Source organism: Staurois parvus, unplaced genomic scaffold (assembly GCF_062004578.1).
Source record: "Staurois parvus isolate SC_StPar_1 unplaced genomic scaffold, SC_StPar_1.0 ptg000043l, whole genome shotgun sequence".
In the NCBI taxonomy this organism is placed as follows: domain Eukaryota; kingdom Metazoa; phylum Chordata; class Amphibia; order Anura; family Ranidae; genus Staurois; species Staurois parvus.
Window position 1 is genome coordinate 1,272,757 of NW_028317839.1, and position 27,263 is coordinate 1,300,019.

General features: G+C 39.2%; 1 protein-coding gene across 24 annotated transcripts in view; it reads right to left on the reverse strand.

The window, feature by feature from the left end:
• LOC149470465 (calcium/calmodulin-dependent protein kinase type II subunit gamma) overlaps window positions 1-27,263 on the reverse strand; it is a 332,348-nt gene that overhangs the window by 60,107 nt on the left and 244,978 nt on the right. For 8 of the 24 annotated variants that reach the window (XM_089663501.1, XM_089663475.1, XM_089663523.1 and 5 more), the window contains exons 6-14: window positions 27,047-27,119; window positions 24,242-24,344; window positions 23,195-23,278; window positions 22,128-22,222; window positions 20,172-20,294; window positions 19,828-19,911; window positions 18,381-18,423; window positions 9,831-9,869; window positions 9,346-9,408 (exon numbers count right to left, since the gene is read on the reverse strand). In XM_089663501.1, coding sequence (XP_089519627.1) covers window positions 9,346-9,408; window positions 9,831-9,869; window positions 18,381-18,423; window positions 19,828-19,911; window positions 20,172-20,294; window positions 22,128-22,222; window positions 23,195-23,278; window positions 24,242-24,344; window positions 27,047-27,119 — 707 coding nt within the window. The remainder of the gene's footprint in view (window positions 1-9,345; window positions 9,409-9,830; window positions 9,870-18,380; window positions 18,424-19,827; window positions 19,912-20,171; window positions 20,295-22,127; window positions 22,223-23,194; window positions 23,279-24,241; window positions 24,345-27,046; window positions 27,120-27,263) is intronic. The other 16 variants (XM_089663532.1, XM_089663492.1, XM_089663552.1 and 13 more) reach the window with 2 other exon arrangements.

The window sequence follows — 27,263 nt, forward strand, 5'->3', positions numbered from 1 at the left end:
TCCATGCAGAATGTGTGGATAGGAGAAACAGTTTTTTTTTTTTTTTTTTTGCAAGCTGCTGGTTGAATGAAAAAAAAAAATGAACCATGTTTGGCCTCCCTAACGGGATACATGAGAGGTAACCAAACAGTACATTGGAGTGACTCAACAAAAGATATTAACAGTGAATGTGATGTGGTCATATTTGGTAATAGCATGGGAAGTAGGTAGTGGTGCATCGAAATGACAATTCTGGACCAAAACCGAAAATTCAAGCAGCATTTGGCCTAAAACAGAAATGGACAGGCTTAAAAAAAAAAAATACATACATATATATATACATATATATATATATATATATATATATATATACATACATACATACATACATACACATATATATATATATATATATATATATATATATATATATATATATATATATATATATATATATATATATATCCATCCAGCAGATCGCTGGTGCCTTGCAGACCGATCAGTATATCTGCTTGCCCATACATCCCGTATGAGCAAGCCAATCCAGTCTTAACAGGAAGACTCAATGAACTACCACAGTGCTTACAGCACTGTGGCAGTTAATTGAGAACTACAACCTGATAGCTGCTACGGCTGTACTTTTCTCATTCACAGAATACCGCTTTTTTTTTTTTCTCATTTTGACAGCTAGCGGTAGAAGATCCCCTGCTAGCTGTCAAAGCGGGGGAGCAGGGAGGAGCGGGGCCGGTCCTTTCAAAACATGTTACATGTTATGAAAGGTGAACTTATTCTTTTAATAAAAAAATAAAAAAAAAAAACACATCTGCATTATCCACACCTTTTCTTTTTTTTTTTTTTTGCCGATAACCCTTTTTTCGGTGGCTGATATTGGTGCATCACTAGAATTAGGTGCTTGGCCTAGAGAACCAAATGGTTAGGCAAAAAAACCCTGAATGCCATAACAGATGCAATAAAAAAAAAAACCCACAGTACTAGGAAACGCATTGTGCAAAAATACTTTAGGTTTTATGGATGTGAACAGTTTTTAAAATTATTAAGGAATTATCCGCACAAGGAAGGTTCTTTATGCTGTTTCTAATAAAGGCATTGCCTACAGCAGAAACTAGAAAGCTGCAGAGAGGAATGGGTGCTGGAGTGGTGTTACTGGAAAAAGGATCTCCCGAAGCTGCAACAGTCAGAACTATGCATGTATCATTATGGCCACTTTAGTGATTTTTTTTTCTTTGCAGCAAATATGAAATATTTTTAGTAATCATTTAAAAGTTAAAGAGTTAATTGCATTTCCAGTGAGTTTCACTTAATGGCTGGTTTCTACTATTTAAATGCTAATGGACTACCAAGTCTGAAAGGCTGGCTAAACAGGAAGGGATATTGGCATGAACTGAAGCGGGTAGAAAGTGAGATCACACAGCCATGTGTTTGGGGACGAACACAGAGCTGCAGGATGGAAAGAAGATTGGGCAGCCAAGACTCTGCTACCTGACCAAGTGACTCTTTTGAAGCATGCGTTAACGATCCAAACTGACTGAAGTCTCTTATTAAAGCTAACAATTGTGTATATTATTGTTCTATACCTCAACTAGGATACATTTAGGGTTGATTGCTTGTGTATGAATGTGTATGGCTAAATATATATACATACACACACATATACATATATATATACACACACACACATACACTTTCTATACAAAGGAAAACATAAGGCGCTAACAGATAGCAACCTTATGTTACTTTTCAAGTACTGGTCAGCAGATGAAAGAATAAACTCGCTGCTATCAAATACCACAAACTTTTTTTTCCCAGTTCTGTCCCAACTGTGCCCTAGGCATCATGTACTAAAGATTTAGAAAATCTAACATATGCAACAACAGAACAAACTGTTAATTTTTTCTGCTGTGCATACCAAGTGGGCTCGATAATAGCTTTTACTAGCTATTATTATTTGCACTCCATGCAAGGTCAACTTTTTAAATGCTGACAACCCCTACCCACCAAACTTTGTAATGTTGAACATTTAAAGTAGAACTAATGCAAACATTTTTATAGACCGTGTGTGTGAGTGTGTGGTGGGGGGGCATCTGTGTCCATTGGGAAAATTTTCCTTTACTTCCTGTCCCACTACCCATAGCACGAAGAAAGAGGAAATCCCACCAAAGTGAGTGAATTCCTGGTTGTCACCAGTACTAGTGTTGGAGATTTTCCCTTTACTACTGTACTGGGGACAAAAAAAAAAGGGGGGTGCTTTTTCACTTTAATTTTCAGTGATAACAGGTAAACATGACAAACAGGGTGAATCTCTTCAACGGGGAACATAAAGCAATAAAAACCTGACAGGTGTGCCAATCTCCCTCCACTCTATCTAAAACAAAAAAAAATGCCTTTAATTATTCTTTAAAAAAAACTTATGTAGAGAAAAAAAAAAGTTAATATATTCTTCTTTCCCCCACTTTCCATAGTGCAGAGTGACATCATTATCCTGCTGACAAAATCCTAAATATTTCTAATCTCACGAGAAGATGCCGCCACAGTACAAAGCAGGATCCTCTTCTCAGAGAGATTAGGACTACTCAACGTTTCCCAGGAGATAGCCAGAAGGACGTCATGCTAACCTGGGCATTGAGGAAAGGCATGTTTATTATCCAACTTTTCCCCCTTGGGTGATTTTATAAGCTTTATTCAACATTTCAGCAAGGGCAAGGAGAAAGGGGCCACAATCAACAAGCAGACTATATTTTTGGTGCCAGGTCCACTTTAACTTTTCATGTTTAATCTACATGGAAATGTAAAAGAAAAATCTATGGGATTTATTTACTAAAGCTGGTACACCTGGTCACGGTAGCCAGTCAGCTTCTAACCTCAGCTTGTTCAATTAAGCTTTAGCAATATAACCTGTAAGCTGATTGGTTTCTATGCAGAAGTGCATGAGAGTCTGAGTGAACCAGCTTTAGTAAATAAGCCCCTGTGTGTTAAGAGCAGGATTGGGATATTAGTCAGTCCTAACACCCAATACATGTGAACACTTCTTCACAGCCTACCCAGCCACTGGCAACTGTTGGATATTTGTAAGCAAGTGCAAGTCTTTGAAATGCCATCAAGAGCTTCAAGAAATAACAGCTATGCATCCAGCTGTCTGGCTGTCACATACTCACACACATGCACACACAACTGTAGCCAAAAATAAATATGAACATGAAAATTACAAAAACTTAGGTAATAGAACTGGAATGTGCTCATCTATAATCTGCTGGAGAAAGCAGCATAAGAAATAGTGAGCAGCAAAAAGAATGACTTCTAACCAAAGACTGCTTCTGCACACTGCTATGGCTGGAATGCAGGAAGGCGTTACAGCAAAGGAAAGTGACCCATAATGCACTTTTCTGTGACATTTCTACATTCCACACAACAGCAGCATGTACAGTAAATGCCCTTTACACCGAGAATTTTAGGTCTGTACCATGTCCAGATTTCTTCCCTATTACCATAAGAGTAATGAAAGCAAGAAAGAACAAAAACGCTTATTTGGACTTTCCTCTCTGCCTTTCCTGAGTAAAGAGAGGTGTCAGGGGACCTAACAGTGGACATAGTCATGTAAGAAGGTTTTGCCTTCCTTCAGTCTATGTGCTGCAAAAACCTACTTGAAGCAGGTTAGAAAGAGTTCAGAAGGTGGTCAACTGCAAGTCAAATGCACTAGTCAATAAATCATGAATGATCCTATAATAAAGTGATGTCATCAACACAAGCCCAAAGTCTGCCAAGACAGGCCCCAATTCTTCGTGGTAGTTGGATGCACACTTGAAACGCATAAAAAGCTCACTTCTTACTATCAGATGCTTCCTAGCCCATGGTGAAGGTAAAGTATTATACCATGAGTAAAAATAAATATCAGGCATCATTTAATCTTGCAAATAGTAGGGAATTTGAGAAGGCAAGCCTTTAATAAGGATTGTGCATTGCGAAGTTTGTTAAGCAGGACATTTAGTGTTAACTATGTTTCTCGTAAACAGATTACGAGGCGTGTATGTTCTTTAACCTCTGAAATATGAGCAGCAAATCTCAAGAGCTAAATTCACGCCAGTCATTATGCTTCTGACCTTTTAGGAAGGCCCAATCTATCCTCCTCTCTTATCACCTGCACAGACATGCACTCTCTCAGCTTACTTGTATAGTACTTGTGTCACAGAGATACTAGTATCTCTTCAAAGCCCAGAACACAGACCTCAGCCTGGACTGCTAACACTCCACTGTGTCACAAGGACTGGCAGATGACACCTCTGATGACATTCTATAAATGCCACGTGGTTTTCAATGATGTACACTCTTGTGACACTGGGCGACCCAGGACATTACTACTTACTGTAATTAGAAACTAAAGCAGCTGTTTCTGGTGTTGGCTGTTTTCAATGAAGCATGAGCACAGACAACATTGTCAGTAACTAGTAAAAGGCAGCTAAGGTAAATTCATAAATGCACAGACATCCTATGGTCCCCCAATATAATCATTATCCCCCAAATGTAAATATATCTACCAAAAAAAAAAAAGTTGCTAAATTAATGCTAGATAAGCAAAAAGGACAAAATGCCACAGGAAAGGGCTTAAAGTTTTGGATGGAGAAGGGAAGTGTTAGAACCCCTGCACAGTTGAATTTTTTTTACTGTCTGTGTTCCATTGGGGAAAATTCCCTGCATCTCCTATCCCACAGACACAACAGGACGTTAGTGAAAAATCTCCAAACGTGAGGGGAAGTCTCCTCTTAGACAGATGTCCCCATTAGAAGATTTCTGATCACCACTTGTTCCTGGGACAACTGTAAAATTGAGGATTTCGTCTCACTTTTTCTTTCTTTGTGACAAAGGTCGACAATTCAAATAGAGTGGTAAAACTCCCTGATGTGGATACAGACAGCAATAAAGACTGCAATAAAGGTCAAACCCTTCCTTTACAGTATCCAAAAAAAAAGTCTGCCAAGAGATAAACTTTAATTTAAAAACAGCAACATTCTTCCAACCTGCCTGTAATTAAAGGGTCAATCTTCCCAAAAGTGATATTTATTTTGCAGCTGAAGATTAAGGGGGTCAGCTGGCATCCATTATTTCATGAAAATTTCAAAGACAAAATTAGTTCCACGCTCCATGCCTGACAACCAAGGTCTTTCAGTGTTTCTCTCCACCTCCATATTTTGGGGTTGCTACCCACCTTGGTTTTCGTACTCCAGTAGTTTTGTTCTTATATTAAAATAACAAATCTCCCAGGGAGGCTAGGGACCACTACTAAAGGTGGTGGGGGGACAAACCTTGAAAATGAAGTGCAAAGACATTACAACTAGAGTTTCTGAGAGCTATAAATACAGTTGCTCACCAGCACTTACTAAATATCAAAATACATTTACATTCAATCTGTAAAGAATGCCTTTGTTCAGGGTGTACATATTCTGTACACTGCCATTCTATTTGCAAATATGAAGAAGAAATTTAAAGTGATATTAAAGCTTTATACTTTTTCCCAACGCTGAGGTGAAGATTTATATGTGTTGATGCTTCTTGATATGTTGAAGTTGAAATTTCCACCCCTTCCAGCTGGTCCCTTTTGAGTTGGCTATGATTTTATGGTTCCGGGAGACTCCTTGGCCTTACAGGGTTCTATGGAGCCATCCTTCCAGTGGGATCTACCTAAGGGTAATTTGATGATGCTGACTGTGCCAACATGGATAGGCAACCTAAGAGGAAATATGCAGATGGAATACTCCTCAGCTATTCATCCAGGGGAAGTGGTATCAAGCAACTTTCAAGGCGCTGCCTCTGGAGTCGCTGTCAAACATTTCTTATGAGAAGGAACAGAGGGGCATGCTGTGAGGGTAGCCCGGGCAGCCTGGCCTGTGTACACAGGAGCAGGCAGCATCATCAGGTCAGGGAAATGAATGCAAAGCACGCATCCTCCAGGTTCTCGTGCTTGCTCTCCCACCCAGAAATTCAGGGAAGAGGTGCACATAAACCTGAAGGATGTGGCTGCAAAAAAACTTGTTTCTGAATTGTAAGGGAAGTGATTTAGACTTATGTATTACAATGATCTATAAAAATGTGAGATTTCAAATTGTATTATACCTGTTGTATGGTTGATGGGTGAGTTATGACTTCCTCTGCTCATCGACTGTCATTACTTTTTGAAAAGTTTTTTCCTCATTGCAGATATTCTCTTTGATATTTGTTTAAGTTATGGTATACTAATGGCATGGTCTGCAGATATGATATTAAATATTATCTCTTGAAGAAGTGAAAGAAGTGAAGTGAAACATGTTGAGTTGTTGGTATCAACTAGCTATTCTTATATGCATTTATGCCATCATACGTATGCTTTTAATTGTGTATGTGAATAAAAACTGAAAGAATGAACTGATTTGTTGTGTGGTGCAACTCTTCCAAAGTCCCATGGGCAATTTTTGTTTTTGAGAGTTCACAAATCTTGCATGATAATTTATTACAGGCATTTATATAGCTCCAACAATTTACACAGTGCTCAACATACTGTACATTCACATCAGTCCCTCTCCTCAAGGAGTTAACAGTTTAAGGTCCCCATCTCCCTTGTACACATATACTCACGCTAAGGCCAATTTAGGCAGGAGCAAAAAAATAAAAATGTATTTGGAGTGTGGAAGGACACCCAAACAAAAATGGAAAGAACATACATACACCTTGCAGATGGTGCCCTGGCCAAAATTTGAATCAAGAACCCCAGCGCTGCAAGGCAGACGTGCTAATTTAGTTAGCCAGTAAAAAGGTAACACTTTGACAATGCCTGTTTTCTTTCATGCGTGCATATGTATTACTTTCTGATATATTTTTTAAGATGTTCCTGTGTAGTACTTTTTATCCTATTTTCCATGAAACAAGAGAGAACAAATCAACAGATGGTCAGCACAGTCAATCACTTGCAGTGCGGGTAAGCCCACAAGTAAGTAGTGGTATGAACAAATTGCTCAGGAATTAATCATTGTATCGGTTACTGTGCTTACCAGCCCTGTCTGTAAATTACAGTTCGGTGAATATACATTGAGATTGACAGTGCCCATCTTTCTATGAGAGGCTGCATCTAAGTGCAGGACAATGAGCTGTGTCTGCAAGATCTAGCTACTCAACCCTGTGAAAGAGCTCTTAATACAGAGAACCACATGAATGCATTCTACAGGCTCTAGTTCCCCAAAGTGAGCACAGGCCATATCCAGAATAAGAAGCCTGTTCATGCCATGAAGATTAACAATCCACCCTGACCATGCCCTGACCATCATTATGTGACATGTGTGCACCATGAATACCTAGATAGAACACATCAAAAAACAAGATTTATGTATTGACTGAAACATCTTGCACAGATTTAGTAAAAAATCTAAAAAATGCATGTAGGTTTATCTACCTATAACCGATTGTAATATTGTATAAAGACAATTGTTGCATTTTGCCTATTGTGAAATGCGGGCCTACCAAGAAATGAAGAGCTGGCCTAGAATGTTGAACGTAGAATGTTGTTCAAAAGTTTTTGTTGTAAGATCTAACAAGCAGGGCCCTCTGATTCCTCCTGTATTGTAACTGTACTGTGTGCCCTCATGTTGTAAAGTGCTGTGCAAACTGCTGACGCTATATAAATCTTGAATAATAAAAAATATTTATTAAATCTTTTGTTAGCTGGGACAAATCTATGTTCATTTTCGACTGTAGTAACAAGAACGTTTTTCTTGACTGCACAAATTTCTAACAGAATGTAGTTTTCATTCAGGAAAGTCAATTTGCTTTTAAATGAAATTTTGAAGTAGTTTTGAATGACATTTGCCACGTCATTAAATGTATTGGACATTTTTGTATGAATGTTCATAATAAAATCTGAGTGCATGGCAAGCCTAATGCTTTTCCAACTTCCTAGAATAAGATCAACTCACAGCATAGCTGTATATATTTGACAATGTACAAAAGATCCCCCATCCAACTTTACCACAAAGCCTGGGAATTCCTATGTTGCCCACACTAACTTTACGTGGAGTTCCCCAGCATCAGAAATGCAGAAACCAAGTGTACAGGAGGATTTATTTGTAGTTCAGGATATTCACAACTAAAGCATATCTAAACCCTAAACACAACTGTATTTGATTTGTTTTCACCTGGTAATCCACTGACCAAAACACTTTCTGTCTCAGGGAAGCTATGCTTGTTGACTCTACTGTGGCACATGAAGTGAGCCATGACTGTCACTCAGGCTGGACTTTCAAGCAAGAAAAGATGCAGTTCAGTTCACAGGAAGTGATAAGGATACTGCATTTCTGACAAGATCAGGTATTTTCTTTACTTTGTAAAAACTATCTTGACCTGAAAAATGAAAATGCTGCCACCACATCCAAGATCTGGTGATCTGCAAAATATACAATTTTTGTTCTTGGATGTAGATATCCTTTAAGTATTGTTTTACATACGTATATATATCTTTTACCTCCCTGTAAAAAAAACAGTTCAGCACAGAAGTCACCTTTAACCCAAGCAAAGTGCTGTGTGATCAGATTGGCATATGAATCCTTGAAGCTCATGATTTCAGTTGCTCATAGTAGAATGCAGCAAAGGCTGATAAGGACATACCATTTAAAACACCAGTCCCTTACCTAGAAATCACAGTTTGAACAGAAGGGCTAAGAAATTTGACCAATATTTGCAAAGGAACAAGCTTTTTTTTTTAATGAGCCACCTACAAATGATATGCGATACTGGCATTTATAGGGTGTGGGATGTCTGTTCCTGCTTCTGTGAAACTGAAGACCACAAAATAAAATAAAGGGGCCAGTTAAGGGAACAATCACCAGATTTCACATTGGTGGCTTCCTAACAACTGAAAGTTCACTTTTTGTTTTATGTTTCATGCTTGAACATCTACATTGTTGCACTGTACACTTACAACTCAATTCAAAGAAACAAAAAAAAAACACCAAGCAACAAAGAAAAATTCAGGCTTCAAGCTCAAGAACACTCCTGGTATTTCTTGCCCATTTCACTTCTCCTCTTCCCAAGAGAAACAAGAAAGAAGAGAGAGCAGTCAAGAGATGGTTAGCATGCAGGGTAAAGTTAGTAGCAGATCTATGGAAAGAAACTCCACAAAAGGGTCAATTGGGTCTTCATGCCAAAAGTAATCACTATAGGGCACAACAAGTCCTGCCCCTGAGCATGCAGGCACTGGCATGCAGTTTCATCAGGGGCAGGAGTACAGAACAAGGAGGGGGAATAGGTACTGGAAGAAAAGGGAATCAGTAAGGACAAAAATCAAACTGAGGTATAAAGTAATTGGGATATGGGACAACTCATGCCACGTACCTTGCTCAGCCAAGTTGGCAGCGCTGGTTGCGGCTGCAACGGGGGCGGAGCTCTGCCTGCCAACTGATTGGACAAAATCATTCAGTGGGAAGAGCCGCAACAAAAGCCCATATGAGCAACAATAAAAGCAAGATGCAAGTCAAATAAGCATTAATTAAAAATAAAAAAGAATGACAAAAATAAACAGAATACTGTGAAGGTTCAATAGACTTTAAATGCACATGTACATTAATTTCATGTTTGCCTAGAGAAGTGGTTGGGGTAGAACTTGCAAAGCACAAAAGATAAAAGCCAAGTCTTAAGTGGTGCTGGAGGAAAAAAAAAGTCAAATAGAATCAAGCAATAACACCAATTATATTTCACCCTCAAGCAGCGAGTGGTAGCCAAGATTGTATGCAAAGCGAGCTTCATCTCTTATTTAACTTCGTGGGTGGCTGAATGATCAGACAGAAAGCAAAGGATGCTAAGAAGTGCAATGTCCCCACCTGTAGTGTTTTCCTTTTTCTCTCTTCTATTACCTCCACCTAGTTTTCAATTATAGAAAACCCATTAGATGTAACATGGTCACACTACATTTGGACATGCTCTATGTGGCTTTGCATAGACACATGCTGGAATTAAGCACATTTTAATTACTCTTATGTGCTGAAAGTTCCCCCAGAACTTCTCAAGCAAAAAATATAAAAAGCAAAGAAAAAAAACTACTGCAACAAGCATAGAGGGCAGCAATGGAAGAGATGAATAGAATAAGCTTCTGGTATGGGAGATTCAGGGGAAAGTGAAGAATAGTGGGAAGAGGAGGAAATCGTGGCAATAAACCATAGTGGCTCCATTGCAATTCTACCACTCCTGTATACTGGATTAAGGCACTGGAGGAGAAAGGAAACATCTTTTTTTATACACGTTATAATAGGTACACATGAAGTACAAAATAATACAAAACAGGAAAGAACACAGTCACAAATGCAATTTTATAACATTTAAGCCACAGCTTAACATTACATTTATGAAAGAAACAACTACTTTTAAGCATTTTAATTTATTATTCCAACCAGTCATTTGTGTACTCTATATGAAACCTGTCAGCCAAAATTTGGTATCTGCAAACAGTTTGAGTTTATGTGAAGAACTGAAAACAAACCTTTCACAAAATGTATGAGTTGCAGCACAGAAACATTTTCTCATCCAAGTTGTTCTGATGCTTGTCTGTCTCCTCAACCTCTACAATGCATATGTTCTCCATAATCCCAAATGTAGGAGATAATGAAATGAACAGAAAAATTCTGGGGATGAGGCAGTGACTCTGCAAATCTGTATCATGCAGAAAAAAGGCAAAATGTATGCCAAAGACACGCAGTATGGGAGCAGCGCTGACGTGCAGCGGGAAAGGCTGAGATAAAGGGCTGGTTGGCTTTGGAAAATAGAGTGGAATTATAATATAGGTTAGCGACCCCAATGGGGGACCACTGTATTCATTGCCATCTTCAATTAACTGGTTACTCCTGGAGAGCATATACTCGAAGAAATGAGAAAAGGCCGCCATGAGAATCAATACCTAATGTTTATTAGGAGTTCAATAAATGGCAGGATTGTTGTATGTGTTGTTTATTCAAATACTTTCAGGATGATCATAATCCTCCAAAAATGAATAGGAGATTCAAAAACATATGTAACCATCACTCCTATTCAAAAAATGTGTGGCACTTTAAAGAGAGAGGTTCAGCCAGATCACATGAACAAGAACAGGGATTTGTAGGATGGCCCACCACTAAGGTAAATCAAATAACCCCCATATGGCAAAATAATGACCACACATTAAAAAAAAAAAGACTTCTAGGCTTCAAATATTAAGGTTGTCACACTGCGATATTATAACAAATTGGGCTCGCTTGTCACTGGGATCGAATTATCACATTTATGTCATTAGTTGGCTAGTCTTAAGTAATCACAAAAAAATATACAGCAGGGAAAGCACGTGTGAAAAAACCCATACAAAAAGAGGGGTTATAGAGCTGTTGGTGTAATCTTCACAACACACCTGCTGAGGTGGTTGATCCACATTTTTAATGTCCACTGAACTGCTTTTAAACAGGCTAGCGGTCATGTTAGTACACATTGCTAGTCGCAACATAGTAAAATTTACACAAAATGTCATTTTTGGCAGGTGGAACTGCCACATAATGTGGCATTTAAATGAATGGGACAGTGCCACAACTGCACGTAATGCACACAGCTGCGGCACAGTGGGCTTTCAGTGGTAAAAACAGATGTTCAAGGAGGTGACATATTGCCAAAGAGCCCATTCACATGCTCTGTGCATATTTCCTACACTGCTTTCAAATCACACTGCCCTGGTGATCTGCAGTGATGTCAGTGCAAAGTGAACAACACCCCAAACACAGGTCACAAACAGAAGTCAGGACGCACCAGTTTCATGCCTAGATGGATTTGGCCTGTGTTAGGAATGTTCCAAATATAAATCCGGATGTGATGCTTGACATAAGCATCTGATCACATGCAGATTCATTGTGAGAAAGGGACGCACTGTTGTCTAAAAAAAGGACATAAGCAGATCACATCCTTCAGGAGATACAAACAATTGGCAGTTTTTTGGGGTTTTTTTAATCGCCAAACATACTCCATTCAAGATGTATGATACATACAGACAGAAACTGTCATTCAGCCTACAGTTAAATCCTTAATGTAAATGATGACAGAAGTAGTAGTAATAACTGTAACTACAACTGAAACAAAAAAAAGAAAAGGAGACATGTCTACAAACACTTTCATATGCAAAAATCAGGCTCTACTAATCTTGTCCTAATCTACCAAAATCCTGTCCAGACCTGTCTAGCAATGTATATATCATCTACAGCACAATACATGGAGCCCCTGGCCCTTCGAAAGGTCAAATAGAGGAAATGTTAGGACATGGGCAATACATTAAATTAGTATTATTTCATCAACATAAAGCAAACAAATCCTCTACTAGGTTATAAATGTAATGTAAATAACTGAAATTATAATTTTATGCGGAGAATAAGGGCGTGTTTATACCAGCATTGCCCTTTAAAGAGTGCTGGGCAGACATGGGTGACAGGAATTTAGTGGGTGTTCTTGCCATCTCCTGAATTCCTTTTTTATATATTTTTTTTGACAGCCAAACAGAAGTTTTGATTAGCAATACCATGCCGCAACCACGACCTTAGAAATTGGGTGTGCCATTAAGCAAAGCATACGGTTTGTCTTTGCAGTTTGAGAGGGCGGGGCAGCAAAAATTTGGTTCAAACACCTATTTTTATGCCGCATGCGCACACACATATGTCTTACAACAGAGATAATTGTGTTACCCTAATATTTAATAAAAAGTTTATAGACTTACAATAGAATGGTGGTTGTTTAAAGGATAAGTTGAGATTAAGCACATTATTTTGCAGCTAAAAAAATGTGCATCTACTACTTTTTTTCTATTTATTTATTTTTAAGAGCCTTGAAAAAGCATTGCACCAGCGATCATCAGATCACTGGTGCCATGCAGGGCTCCTGCAGACTGTAAGTGTAAGTTGTCTGCCCCTACATTGTGCAGGCAGACAGTTACTCAATGACAGGAAGAATCAATGAACTACAGAGCGCTCAACAACACTGTAGTAGTTCACTGAGAACCACAAGCAAACAGCCGCAAAGGGTGCAGGTATTTTTAGTTCAATAATTTACAGAACTGTGAACGAATAACGTTGGTAAAGGGAACTTCTCCTCGTACTGCTGTCACACAGAGGCAGCGGTTTGCCAAGCAGCTGCACGAGCAGGAACATGCTACATGTTCCACCCTAAGAAGGGGTGGAACATGTAACATGATCTGTAGAAGAACCCGATAAGCGTGAGCCCTTTGGCTTCCATAGACCAGATAACCTGCCCATCAAACCAGAAGTGTTTGAAAAAAGAAATTCCTCTGTTGCTCAAAGCAACCAAATCCTCCCTTTAATGTTAGACACAAAAGGAACGATCTTGCCTAATAATTAAACATTTTACAAGTTATGAACTTACAGTCACCAAAGACCAACATATGCGTTTAACCAAGTTATTAAGCAGTATAGAGTCCTCATGCCCAAACTGAGGGCCACATTAAGACCTGTGATTTTTGCTGTGAAGCCCTTTGGAGGCCCAAGCAGTTAGCAGGGGAATCCATCATTTGTAAAGAGGCTTTAACCCCTTCACACAGGCTGTACCGCAAGTATGCGGTCCCAGTGGACTGGGCCTTTTTCCGTGGGGCTGCTAATTTGCGTACCTGTCTTTACGGTCCAGTTCTAATGATCAGGACCCAGAACTCCCGATTCTGGGTCACCTGATCCCTGTGATTGGCTATCACAATTATCAGTCACTGTACTGTGAAGCCTGCCCATATTTTTTCTCTCTCTGAATGGAGGAGAGAGATACGTTGTATCTCTCTCTGTATCTATTTCTTTCCTTTCAGGAAAAAAAAAAAAGTGTGTGCAAAAAAACTAAATAAAAATAAATTACCAAAAAAGATCAAGGTTTGATCTACATCAGTGTCAGGGTTAGTGTTTGAGTCAGAGTCAAAGGTCAGGGTCAGGTTGTTTTGGTTTTTTTTTTTAAGGCCAGGATATTTTTTAATGTTTAAATTAGTATCAGTGGCAGGATAAAAAGAAAAGCAAAATGCGCATTACTGTTCTGGGCTGTACTACGGGTACAAACAACAACTAACATACACCTATGTGGTATCGCTGCGATCGGCAGAAGCGGGAGAATTATTTTGGGTTATTCTTTGGTGGTAGGTAGAAGAAATATACAGCTAAATTTTTTTTAAAAATACTATTTTGGGCTAGTTTTCCTTTGATTTAAAAAAAAAAAAAAAAAAAAATCAGATGATACCCATTAACCACCAAATGAAAGACCAATTTTTCCTGAAAAAAACAAGGTATAATTCACCTGCATGCACAAATTAGTTGTGATGATATGTACAGGTTTGCGAATACATGTCAAAGTTGCAAAATTGTGCTTAGGCATCAATATTTGTTTTACCCTTAGGTGAGAAGGGGTTGATGACATTAATCTTTAGAAGCCTCATGTGCCATGTCCTCTGTATCTTGTAGGGTCTATTCACTCTCCAAGCACCCAAGTTGCAAGTCTGCAGTCTCTGATCATCTCCTCTAGTAGTCTGAAGTCTGGCAGTCTTCTGTTGTACATTGAATATTACGTTTGGCCTTTTGGAGCCGTATTATCCTAGATCTAATACAAGGTTTCCCAATGAGGGTTCTACAAGAGATTGTTAGGGGTCCCTTGAGCAATAAGCAATTTTTTCCTGTCAGGTAAGTTCCCACTGACACCATTGATCTTTTTAGCAATCTGTAAGGGGATAATTCTTCCCAATAACCACAAGTGTAAGGAGCATTCTTACCTCTGACTATCACACTAATATAACATGAATTGTAGATATAGTCATTTTTAGCAAGGGTTCCCTGAGACCGGAAAGTTCTGTCAAGGGATCCTCTGCATTGAAAAGGTTGAGAAAGGCTGATCCAATATCTTAAAATATATACAGTATATCCTCTTTCTTATATTAGATATAAGATAGTATATATTAAGATAATTTATATTAAGATATCGAATTTAGACTTTAAATGTATCTCATAACAGTGCTTGTGTTACTGCAGGCATGCACTGACAGTACACAAATGCTTCAGACTTTCTAAGAAAAATTCCATTGAGAGTTAGGTCATGGAAAATATTAAAATCCATGTCCCTTACGCAGCATGTGCCAGCAACAAAAATAAAACAGGTGGGAATGAATGTTATACTTGCTGTGGTTCAGTAAGGCCTAATGCATACTAGAAAAACTGGACTATTACCTTAAAAGCTTGCGATAAAAAAAAACTGAACATTGAAGCCCTATAACCAAATTTTAGAACAGCAGGATCGTCTCACAAGTTAGGAGAACAAAGAACTTGCTGAAAAGAAGAGCAAGACCCATGTATTTTGTCTTTCTACCAGGAACTAGAGTTAATTCCTAGCAAAACTACTCTGAACCCTGAATTGGTGGTTGTAGGGAGAGAATACCAACCTCAGGTCTAAAAGATAAGTTTTATCGATCGGTCTACCAGACCATTTAAAGCATTGGTGGTTCAGCTGTACCTCAAACATTTATAATAAAAACTAGTCTATGGACCTTGAAAAAAATCCCGAAAACTTTAGAGACCCTTGTCAAATTCATTAGCAAACTATAGTGGCTGCTGGGAATGCTTCTTTAATCATAATGGGGCCTGGGCTGCTGCTTCCACGGTTTCACCACAGAGGACCAAGTATGGCACAACGTCCTCGATGAGACTTCAAAATAACCCCCTACCCTCCGAACAAAACAGACTATTGAGAAAAGCAAATGGTCTGTGGTGCTTAAATTGCTTCTAAGCCATTTTTTTCTTGTTTTGGATAAGCTAGGGAGGGGTTGCCTCCTCTATGCTTTTTTATTGCTGTCAATGCCGGAAATCATCACCCTCTCTGTTTTTAACTGATGACTAGCGTTGTTCTAAACACATCTGCATTCAATTCATCAGCAATATGGCAGAACAGGAAAATGACAGATTTCCAGCTGCAGTACCACCACAGGGAATCCCAGGTATCTTCTTTGGTTAATGACGTCACTTGGTATTCTCAGTGGTAAATTCCAATGACTGCAGTTGGGAATCTGTCATTTAGTGGTGGGGGTGCAGCATTTACAGATTGTTGGATCATTATGACTGATGTGATTACCACGACGTTTACCTAGCTGTGACTGCCACTGGATTTACTTCTAAGGACAGTAATAAACTTAATTTTAAAAGCCGCAAGAAAGTGTGTTTTATTTAAATTTCTTTTAATTTTGTTTTACTTTAACCCTCTGTGGGAACAGGTGAGGGGTACTAATGCATCCCTGAATTCATTTCTCTGAAAAGGAGCAGATATCTGGTATCAACTTTATTAAAAAGGGGTCTTCAAGATTTCTCCTCAAGTCATCCCCCCTTCTCCTTTATCGGGTACACATGGACTGGGGGGAAAGGGAGGCGCAGTCAGGCACTCTTGACGAGAGCTTGTGACAACCCCTTAGTAATGTTTGCGGAAGATTACTGCATTAGGGGTGGAGGGGAGGGGGAGGAATATTTTGGAGAAAAGAGGGAACAAATACAAGGGAAACATCTCACTGAAGAAAAGTAATATCCCTTGTGCTGATTATTTTAGGTAAACTAGGGTTTGAAATTAAATTTACTCTAGAATACATACAATAGGTCATGGATTTATTGCATCAATATGAACCGAAGAGAGTTCTAAACTTGCACACACACTACTTTTATGTTTATAAATACATAAATAGGACCCTATTCACGCTTGGAAGTAGGGCTATAGATTAGTTTCTGGTGGCAGGAATCAGAGGATTCCTACAGCTAGATTGACAGGTAATTGTATGCGTCTGCTCAGCCTACACAAAACAATGACATGGTGACAGTGGCCACATCTGTCGGCAACTGTTCACACATCCAGTGATTAGCTGCAATAAGGGCAAGATGTTCATCCCTGGATGTAGTCTGTCTGCGTCCAGGGAGATCATATGCATCTAACCACAGGAAATCCTTGGATGTCCATATCTATCTGATCAGCCACAGACAGCTGATGCTACCCTCAACCTGTCATTGCTTTCTACAGCCTGAGCAGGCTCAGCTATTCGCAAACACAAGTCATTTTAGCTGCAGGAATCCTCCATTTCTTGCCACAGAAATTCATACTACAGCCCTTGTGGCAAGTGTGCATGAAGCCTACAACTCATTTTGTCTGTTTTCTAAATATAGCAAACACAAATTAAACTTCTGAGGCCTTCCCTAGATCCTATTTAAAAGGAAAGGACCCTGTGAAAACAGAGTTTAGCTTTAAAAAAATGCTGCAAAATCCGGAAGGCCACAAAGATACCTTGAAAATCACTTTTGACAAACACCCACATGTAGTCACTTTATGTCTAACACTTACAGCTTACTATTACCTATGAACAGAGAAAACAGGTGACATTCGGTTTTCTATTAATCTAAAGCAAGGGATCAAATCAAAATTAACAACTCCTTTTTGTTATGTGGATATCAAGACATATTATTGAATGTAAATAGACGTACTCCATAATCCAGCAACTTGAGGAAACCCTTTCTACATGAATGGACTTTGGCCTAGTGCCACCAGCACAGTAAATCTGGGTGCTATGCAAAGTACTTGTTATATTCTGTATTAAATACTGCCTGCACTAATTTAAGTCACTATCACTGTAAACTCTCAGTAGTCACTTTAACAGTGCATCTTAATTTGCTTGTAGCCCTTGTATGTACATAATCCTAAAACAGCTTCAATAAAAATGTTAAGAAAGAGAATTGACCTCTTTCTGTATATTTTAGTCATGTACTTGCAGCCCTCAACTCATTAACACTGGAGAACAATAAGCCTAGAAAAGCATTAGGCCTTGTCTGATATGAAGATTGCTGAAATGGACTACTTTTCAGGGCAGGAGTATCTATGGCAGTGACTAGTATAATAACCAGTCCATCCCAGGAATGACGATTTCAGATAAGGTCTCAAACTTTAAAAAGCACTAGTTCCTTTCAGTGAAATGCAGCTAGCTGTAAATATCTGAAACACTCCTCTCATAAGCTGCTGTTAAAACTTAACACCCCTTTCCCAGGGGCTGCAACTGGGGCCAACTGAAAGCTGGTAGGAGGGAAAATGTTTGTTACACAGAGTAAGGAATTAACATTTTCTTTCATGCATCAGAAAACAACACTTGGAACGCGACTGGTTTCACTATGAACACAGATGGTTACATTTCCAAGCTTTGTTAAACCTGGGTTTAACAATCCCAAATCTGCAAGTCCTAAACCCTATTTTCTCAGGTTTATATCATCATCCATTAATTTAAAATAAAATCATGTCTGTATTAATTACACTTATACATGCAAGTTGTTTTGCCAGTGCTTCACATCAGAGCGTCTTCTGTTCCATGCCAAACCTACCTGAAAAATTTCGAGATACCAGCATTGTAGTGAGAATTGCACCCTACAATAGGAAAAAAAAAAAAAAAAAAAAAAAAAAAACAAAGATTACCGACTGCAATCCTGCACTGTAAAATATACAGTCCTGAGTTTAAAATGCATTTAAAAGTATACAATAAAAGTAAAGAGTTTGAAGCAAAAATAAGGGGGGGGGGCACTTTCCATGTACCCTACCCAGTTTAAACAAAAAAGAACCCCTCCCGAGATACGTATAAAAATGTGTTTTTTTGAATGTGTTAAAGACTGAACTGCAATATCAGGTTTCAGCATGTGTAGTGCTGCTAGTGTACCCTAGGAATGAATATCTCATTCATGGAAAGGATAGAATACTCTGGTGACACCCTCATGTCACTTCTTTATCAAAGATATTCAGAAAAATGGCCAGTTGTTCAATCAAGGAGAATCCCCTTGACAAGGGAAGACATAGTAGAACAGTAATGTAGAACTCTCATTTTAAAGTATAAGTTCACCTTCTGAAAGAAAATAATGCACATTCTTTTGCAGGTAAAAAAAAAAAAAAAAAGTGTATTTATATTTTTTTTCCCCTAAGGAGTCTGCAGAGCATTGCACCCACAATCAGCAGATCTCAGGCTCCTGCTGACTCTCAGCATAGCTGTCTGCCCATACCTCCTAAAGGCAGGCAGTTACTTGAGAGCAGGGAGGTTACATGTTCCAGACTAACAGGTCAAACGTAACATTTTTCAAATGTGAACTTATCCTTTAAAATTCCCTACTTTGATTAAAGAAACACCAAATTTAAAAAAAAAAAAATGGTAAGTTTTATTTTTGGTAGAAGAGACCTTATAAGCCTTCCCTGCCACAAACCTGCTTTAGCTGACTAGTACACTTTTTTCTTGTGTACACTGCCTGCATTCCTAACATAATGAGAACAGAGCTGGGTGCCAGGACAATGTAACTCCATAATGCAAGTTCAGGAGTTATATTATCAGTGACCACCCAAATGGCCAAAGATAGAAGATGCAGGACCCAGAAGAAGATGGCAGCGATAGTGGATGAAGCAATGAGATGTAGGGACCCTGTATCACTGTAGGTGGGTACATATCATGGGACTTTTAGCATAATGTGCAAGAAAGCTGTGCATACCAACAGTTGATGGTAAATGCAATGGAGGAAGCTGTTCACTAGATCTGCTTTGAGACTTTATTATTTGCATGAGATGATGTAACAAAGACTAGATCATATTTTAACCGGGAACCTTCTGCTGGTAGTAATACCAGTTTCAATGTTTGCCTTACATTTATTGTTAGAAGTAAAACCAAAGACCAATTACCTAGAAGTCACTTAACACCCACTTCTTTAATTTCCTCTACTCTTACTATACAAGGCCCACTCTCCTGCAGAGAGTCCTTCAGACTACATGCCAGTAGAAAAAGAAGAAATGACTCACTTTAAGCTTTCTCCGTGCATTGAACTTCCTCAGGCATTCTACAGTCTCTTGTCTGTGCATCATTGAGGCCACTGTTGATCGTTGCTGAAAAGGAAAAAAAAACACAATTACTACACGAACAGATATACATGTGTGCTGCCTGGCTATATTTAGAAACCATGATCACAATATGAGAATTGTAGCTAAAAATCACTAAACAATTACAACTATTTAGATAGCTGATCCATTTGTCTCATAGTCCTTGAAAGGATTCCTAAAAAATATATTTACAAATCATCCCCAACAGCCTAGAATATGTCAATATTACCCCATGTGGACAAGCAAGAAACCTCAATGAAACTTACGCAGACCCATGGGTGCTTCAGAGCCTGATCTGCTGTGATGCGTTTTGCTGGGTTTATTGTCAGCATCTGATTGATTAAATTCTTTGCTTCCGGGGTCACTGTATCCCACTCAGGTGAAGGGAACTATACAGGAAATATTAATGCAACAACACAAACAAATCAAATATTTGTAGGTTATCCAGACACACAAAACGTGATACAATAGCCGCCACCCCTCTTCCATCTTTCTCTGCGGTAACTTTAACAAGACAGTGAAAAGGAAGCATCACACTACCTAAAGCAGTATTAAAACCAAAATCCAAAACTGTAATACACTGCATTTTACCAATTCTTAGATGTGGTAGTTGCATTAGTTTTATTTTCTTTGGCCTTTTTCCTCTATTTTCACCTGGTGATCTGCCAGTAACACACCTTCTGTATTAGAGTGCCCCCACTCTGGATGAAGGAGCAGAAGGGGCACCTTTGGAAAGCAGCACTGTCAGTCTGGGGAGAGGGGAGTGTTATATGTACCAGCAGATTTAAATAAACTAACAAAACTGAAGCCAAACTCCAGCTAAAACTTTATATGCAGTTACAGTAAGCACTTTTATTTTCGGGATAAAGGTTTTACATAAATAAAAGTGGATCATTGTAAGAACCCCTGCTAGTGCTGAATGGTTTGTCTCATCCCTGATACAGATACATTCTGCTGGAAAACTTGTTCTTGTGAAAAACAGCTGATTTAGTGGCAGGATCACCAGGTGAAATTAGAAGAAGGAAAGCCTAAAATTTAAACAAATGCAGCCATAGCATCTAAGAATTGGTAAATATAAATTATATATATATATATATATATATATATATATATATATATAAAATTATGTTTGCTTTTGGGTTTAATATCCCTTTAACACTATGGACAGGAAATAAACAGGAAATTAACATCCATACACTGATTGAAATTTGGCAAGTCCAGCAGGGACCAGAGATTGTTTGACTGATTTCTGTCAAAGGAACATGTTAGGAGAATGTATCCATCGATCAGCGGCTCAAGAAGCTGATCAGTGTATTTGGACAGTTGTGGTTGCCACTGTCAGAATACAAAGCCCTGGCAGGCAGATACCTCAGTCTATTTGTGTGGATGAAAATCATTTTTTTTTTCCTAACGTTCAGCTAGCTGAACAAAAATAACAAAATCTAACTGTGCATGGCCAGCCTAACTTATTCTTACATGTATTGATGTAAGAAAGTCAACAATATAACCAGGAAACTAGCATTTTCCAAAGATGAGGTCAACACTGGCAGCCTCCTTGGTTCTCTTATGATGGGGTGTCATGTAAGGAACAGATAATACTGGACACAATTGTCTAACCTATCTTACCAATATCTCAACATCAAGCTGTGAATAATATGTGGCCAAGCATCTTATGGGTCAAACACTCCATCCATGCTGTACTTCTGAGACAGCACACACTGCATAGTGCAGTGCCTCTGAGTTGCTCTTGAACAAGTGTGTTGCTATAGCATATAATATTACACTATGGTTCACACTGGATTTGATTTTGAAATCGTACAACTTCACTTGAAGTCGCAAGATTTCAAAGCCGCATGTCTATGGATGACATCTGTGCGACTTCATGCACAGATGTCTATGCAAGAAGCAACTGAAATTGCAAAAAATAGTTCAGAAACCTTTTTTTATTTTATTTTTTTTAAATCAGTGGGACACCGTAAAGTCAGAGTCACACCAATTTAAATGGTTCCATTGCCAACAATATGATGTGATGTGTCATGTGATTTTAAACTGTCCAATCACATGACAGGTCGCACTGGTGTGAACCTTGGCTTATACCACAAAATAACCTATGTATCAACAGGCAGCATCGTCATAAACCACACAATGCAGTCTAATTTACTGTGATTGCCTGAACAATGTTTATGAAAGCTGAACTTGCCATTAACTTGTCATTAACTTACGTCATATGCTCCAGCTTTGATTTGCTGGTAGAGCTTATGTTGATCTTCATCCCAGAAAGGAGGATAACCCACTAATAATATGTACAGAATGACCCCTAAAAAAGAGAAAATGTTTACTAACAGATAATAACACCATGTACTGACAAAATCTACCACTCTTGACTGTGCACAGATGTAAAGCTAACGCATGCAAACTGATATATACACTAACATACATATATGAAAACTGCACAGTTCAGCTAGTCTTCTGATCCAATCAAGCCTGCCAGACAGCACAGTCAGGCTCCAGACCTCCAGTACTGCAGTGCTGACCCTCCCTCTCTCAGTCTAAGCACCATTGTGTAAAGAAAGTTTTAATAAAAACAGAAATCAGGTACAAACACAATACAAGTTGGACCAAAAAATACAAGTACTTTTTAATGTTAAACACAATTAGCAGTTAACTACAAAATTGGAAAAGGGCCACTTCACAACAGTGGGCCAAAATGTGTGCTGTGCATAATGTGCGCACACTCTACAATGCATTGTTTTGATGTACTGCAGGGCTTCCTTCATTTTTTTTAAAACTTTATTTAACATTAACAAAGGAATACTACGTATAACTGGTTATCCTGCCAGTACCACAACTTTGTCACCTATGGTGGGAGTATTCACTCACTGTACTCATCTATGAAGGAGTAGTACTGTTACCTACGAGAGGAGGAGTGACTACAGCATACTTCCCCATCCACAGTACATTCAATAGGGGGGTTCATGGAGGTACCCTGAGCAGTGCTGCAGCAGAGGTAATGTGCTGTCAGCTCACTACAAGACAGTACAAGCTCACAATTTCTGGCAGGATCAACAATATTTTTTTCACTTATCAAACAAATAGAACACATTGCTTTCACAATGGCACGTCTAACAAACCAAAAGGGAGAAACTATGGGAAATGTATAGTTAGAATTTACATACACCTAAGAAAGTTTAGGAATTCAATTTGCTTGCTATACATATGCTCAGAAAACAGGCACTGTGCAGTAAGCCAACAACAAATGTACTGCACACAGAAAAGTCTAACTCCTTACCACAGGCCCATATGTCAACTGGCTTTCCATAAGGGTCTTTCCTTAATACCTCTGGGGAGAGGTAGCCTGGTGTGCCAGCAAAACCTGAAAAACAGAGAAAGCATTATACATATTATACTGAATTTGTTTGGTCTTGTGTATCAGCTTGTTCCATCTCACTAACAGGAATACTACTGTCATTTCATAAAAGTTTACACAGTAGCCATAAAGACATAATATAATTCTGGGTTTAAAGATCTAAGACTAAACAACCAGAGAAAGGTTTTACATCTAAGACATACACATGTATGCAAATATTACAAGACAGACACTTTAAAACATACGTATCCATGATTTTCTGATGTCGAATTAGGGCTGTGCATCTTTTTTTTTTTTATTTTCAACATATGGGACCTATTTCAACATTTGGCACACTGGCAGGGTATGTTACTATGCCAAGTTGACATAGATTGTCTCTACGACCTCTTGTGTTTACAGGTTTTTGCTTGCATTACTGTAGTGAAACTTTAGGCACTTAAAAATATTTGCACATTTGCATAGATCCATTATCTACTATGAGGAATAACCTGGCTAAATGGTCAGCACTTCCGCCTGGCAGTACTAGGGTCATTGGTTCAAATCCCAACCACAGCACCACCTGCTTGGAGTTTGCATGTTCTCCCTGTGCCTGCGTGTGTTTCATCCGGGTTCTCCGGTTTCCTCCCACAATTGGATCCTGTCTAAATTGGCCCTAGTATGTGTATGTATGAATGTAAGTTAGGGACCTTAGATTGTACACCCCTTGAGGGTAAGGGACTGATGTGAATGTACAATATATATGTAAATTGACAACGCTATATAAGTACCTGAAATAAATAACCCAACTACCGTTTCAATGCATATAACATGCAAGCAAATGGCAGGCTAAGGGCATCAGTGCACATCAGGGGCCTTACAAGAAACCCCAAGAGGGGTGGCCACCTAGCTCCATAGATCAGCTACTCTAGTATAGGGAACAGCTCTGCTGACTTCAGTCATTTAATTGATTATAGAACTATGCGTGCTTACCAAACCATGCTTGCTGTTCTCCCTGGACTTCAATGGCAAGACCAAAGTCAGCCAGTTTCACGGCAGCCCCCTTGCATTTGCTGGCCAATAACAGGTTCTCAGGCTACATAGGAATAAAAAGTTCAAGTGAGGTCAGACAAAACTGGACATCATTCTACTCAAACGCTATCCATTTAATATGAGCAAAAACAACATTCTACAAATCTATGGACTAGTGATTATCTGTAAATATGCCTTGTGAAATGCTGGAAATGTATATACTTGTAATACCATTAGCGATCAGTAGGTGGCAATACTAACACTTTTATGTAGCAATGCAGAGGTATTAATCTTCCACTGCCTCAGCTATCTAGTGTTTTGCCTGTCTTATGATTAGCCCAAGAGGCTTATGTGTAAGTGCTTAGGAGTAAGAAGACGGTAATGCTCTGGTGAGTGAAGGGAAAACCACTGCTAGCAGATGTGTAAGAGGGCACTGAAGTGAGGGAAGAGAACAAAAGTGCAGTTGGTTAATCGCGTGTATGCAATCTGTAAGTATTGTGCGTTGGGAGTTCTAGTTCTTATGAAGTTGTAAGTATAACTGGATAGTTGACCCAAATAAACAAAAAGCTCATCCTTACTTATGACACTCATATTATTAACAATCATATTCTACACACACAGACCTTCTAGATGGACATTTGGACACAATATGAACCACATACAAATTTCACAGGAACCACATACAAATTTCACAGGAACCACATTCATGTGCAATTCACATGTGTTTCAGTGTGGTGTAATTTAATCTCATTCATTTTGAATGGGCTGAAATCACACCGCATTGCACCAAAGTCATGCATGCACCAATTTTGAAACCGCACTGCAACCAGATTGCATGATCATGTTGTACTATGTTAATCGGTGCAGGCAAACGCACTGCCTTTGCGACCTGCTTTTGGAGGCGGGGGGGGGGTTAAGATTGCACTGACACCCTCTGCAGATTGCAAGGGCAGTGTGAATTGAATGTGGTGTGTAAAACACGCATAATCGCCAGTTTCCAGCACCACATTCTAGAGTGAAACTAGGCTTAAAGTGGAGCTCCGCTCAAAAGGGGAAGTACTACTTTAAGCCTTTGTCCCCCGCTCCCCATTAAGGACTGGCACCTTTGGGGAGCGGGTACCTGAATTTGACAGGTACCCGCTCCCACTTCCCCAGCGATCAGAAGCGGAAGTTGCCCTCCCCATAGTCTTCTGGGACATGTGATAGATTCCAGAAGACTACGGGGCCATTCACAAAGCACAGCGCTTCACGCACATGTGCAGTGGGCACCCGGCTGTGAAGCCGCAAGCTGTCATAGCCGGGTGCCCACAATGAAGATGCCGGGGAGAGCAGACAACCGGTGAAAACAGCCGTGGTGAGGACACCGCTGGACCGAGGGACAGGTAAGTGTCTGTATTTTAAGTTGGCAGCTACAGTTTTTGTAGCTGCTGACTTTTATTTATTATTTTTTTTTAGGTGGAACTCCCCTTTAAGTGGGCAGCACAGACACTCAGTGGTTAGCACTTCTGCACTGTGGCACTGAGGTTCATGGTTCAAATCCTAGTTATGCTTCCTCCCACACTCCAATGACATGTTACTCCTTTAAGTCTTATTAAACACAAATATTTAAAAAACGCACACAGGCAGAGTTTTCATGACAGAAAAGCCCTTTTGGTCATAAATGCTTCCCCTGCCTGTCAGTGGCAATGCACACTGAGCGGCATGTGTGCCGCTCAGAGTACATTTACAGCACCCGCTCTGTGCCGTGATGAAGTCACTCCTATGAACTCCTGTGAATGTACAGGAGTGACGTCATTGTGGCCCAGAAATTTAAGCAGCTGAACAGAGCGAACCTGGAAGGAAGAGCAGAATATGGCAGTGCCAGAGCACTGACAGCACAGTGCTGGAGGACAGCTTTTGACAGGCAAGTCCGTCACAATGTACCAGTATGCAGTGCATGCTAGCACATTATGGTATAAACCTACAAATGTATTTCCTGTAGCACATACATGGGAAATATTGGACCTGACATTGCCGCTTAAGAGAAGGGACTGATGTGAATGAATGGTATGTAAAGTGTTGCATCAATTGAGAGCACTATATCAAGGTCTGTAATAAATAATTATACAAGACAAACGTCTTTTTTTGGTTATACCTCTGAATGCACCCAAGTGAACAGTTTGCTTCAAATTCACCACCTTAAGAGAGCAATAATCTGATACTGATTTTAGGGAAAAAATAAAACTACCAAATATGCCAACGTCCTATACAGGATGTCTATAGGGCTAGTCTACTGCCTTTTACCAGAGGTCCTTATATTTGCTAAACAACACTGATGCAGCTGAACTTTCATATACAATATGTCATTCCGTCATGCTGTGTCCCTTTATCTGCCAATCCACCTGTTATAAAGGCTATTCCTGGGCCTGCAGCATGCATCCTTGATTTCCATGTATTTGGTAGAACTGCAATTACTAGTAGACAAGAGCGTAGTCTGCAGGTCTTATGTCACCGGCCAAGCATGGAACACACAGAGGTAAGGGTAATTTACAGAAAACGCACTACTTCAAAAAAAAAAAAAAAAAAAAAACCTGGTACAGCCTAACACACAAATTCACTGATTTCAATGGAATTCCAAAATTTAACCATGTCTGTTTTCCTCTCAGATAATATCAACCTGTCCAGTAATGATGTAGTCATTTATTAGTAACAAACCAGGCAAGAATTCAAGGAAGGATTCCTAAGCCACTGGACATAAATACACGAAGAAGAAATCGCCAATATTACCTTAAGATCTCTGTGGACGATGTCATGTTGGTGGATGTGGTTGACACTCTCCAGAATCTGGTGAATACAGTGACTGCAAAACCAAAAAAGACAAATGATAAGTATTCCTCAAACAAAAGTGGATTTTGTCTAGCTGCAGGCAAGAAGGTAGCAAATTGAATAGTGGAGATATACAATAGTTATATCATTGTAAGTGTTTCTTTGACAACTAGTAGTG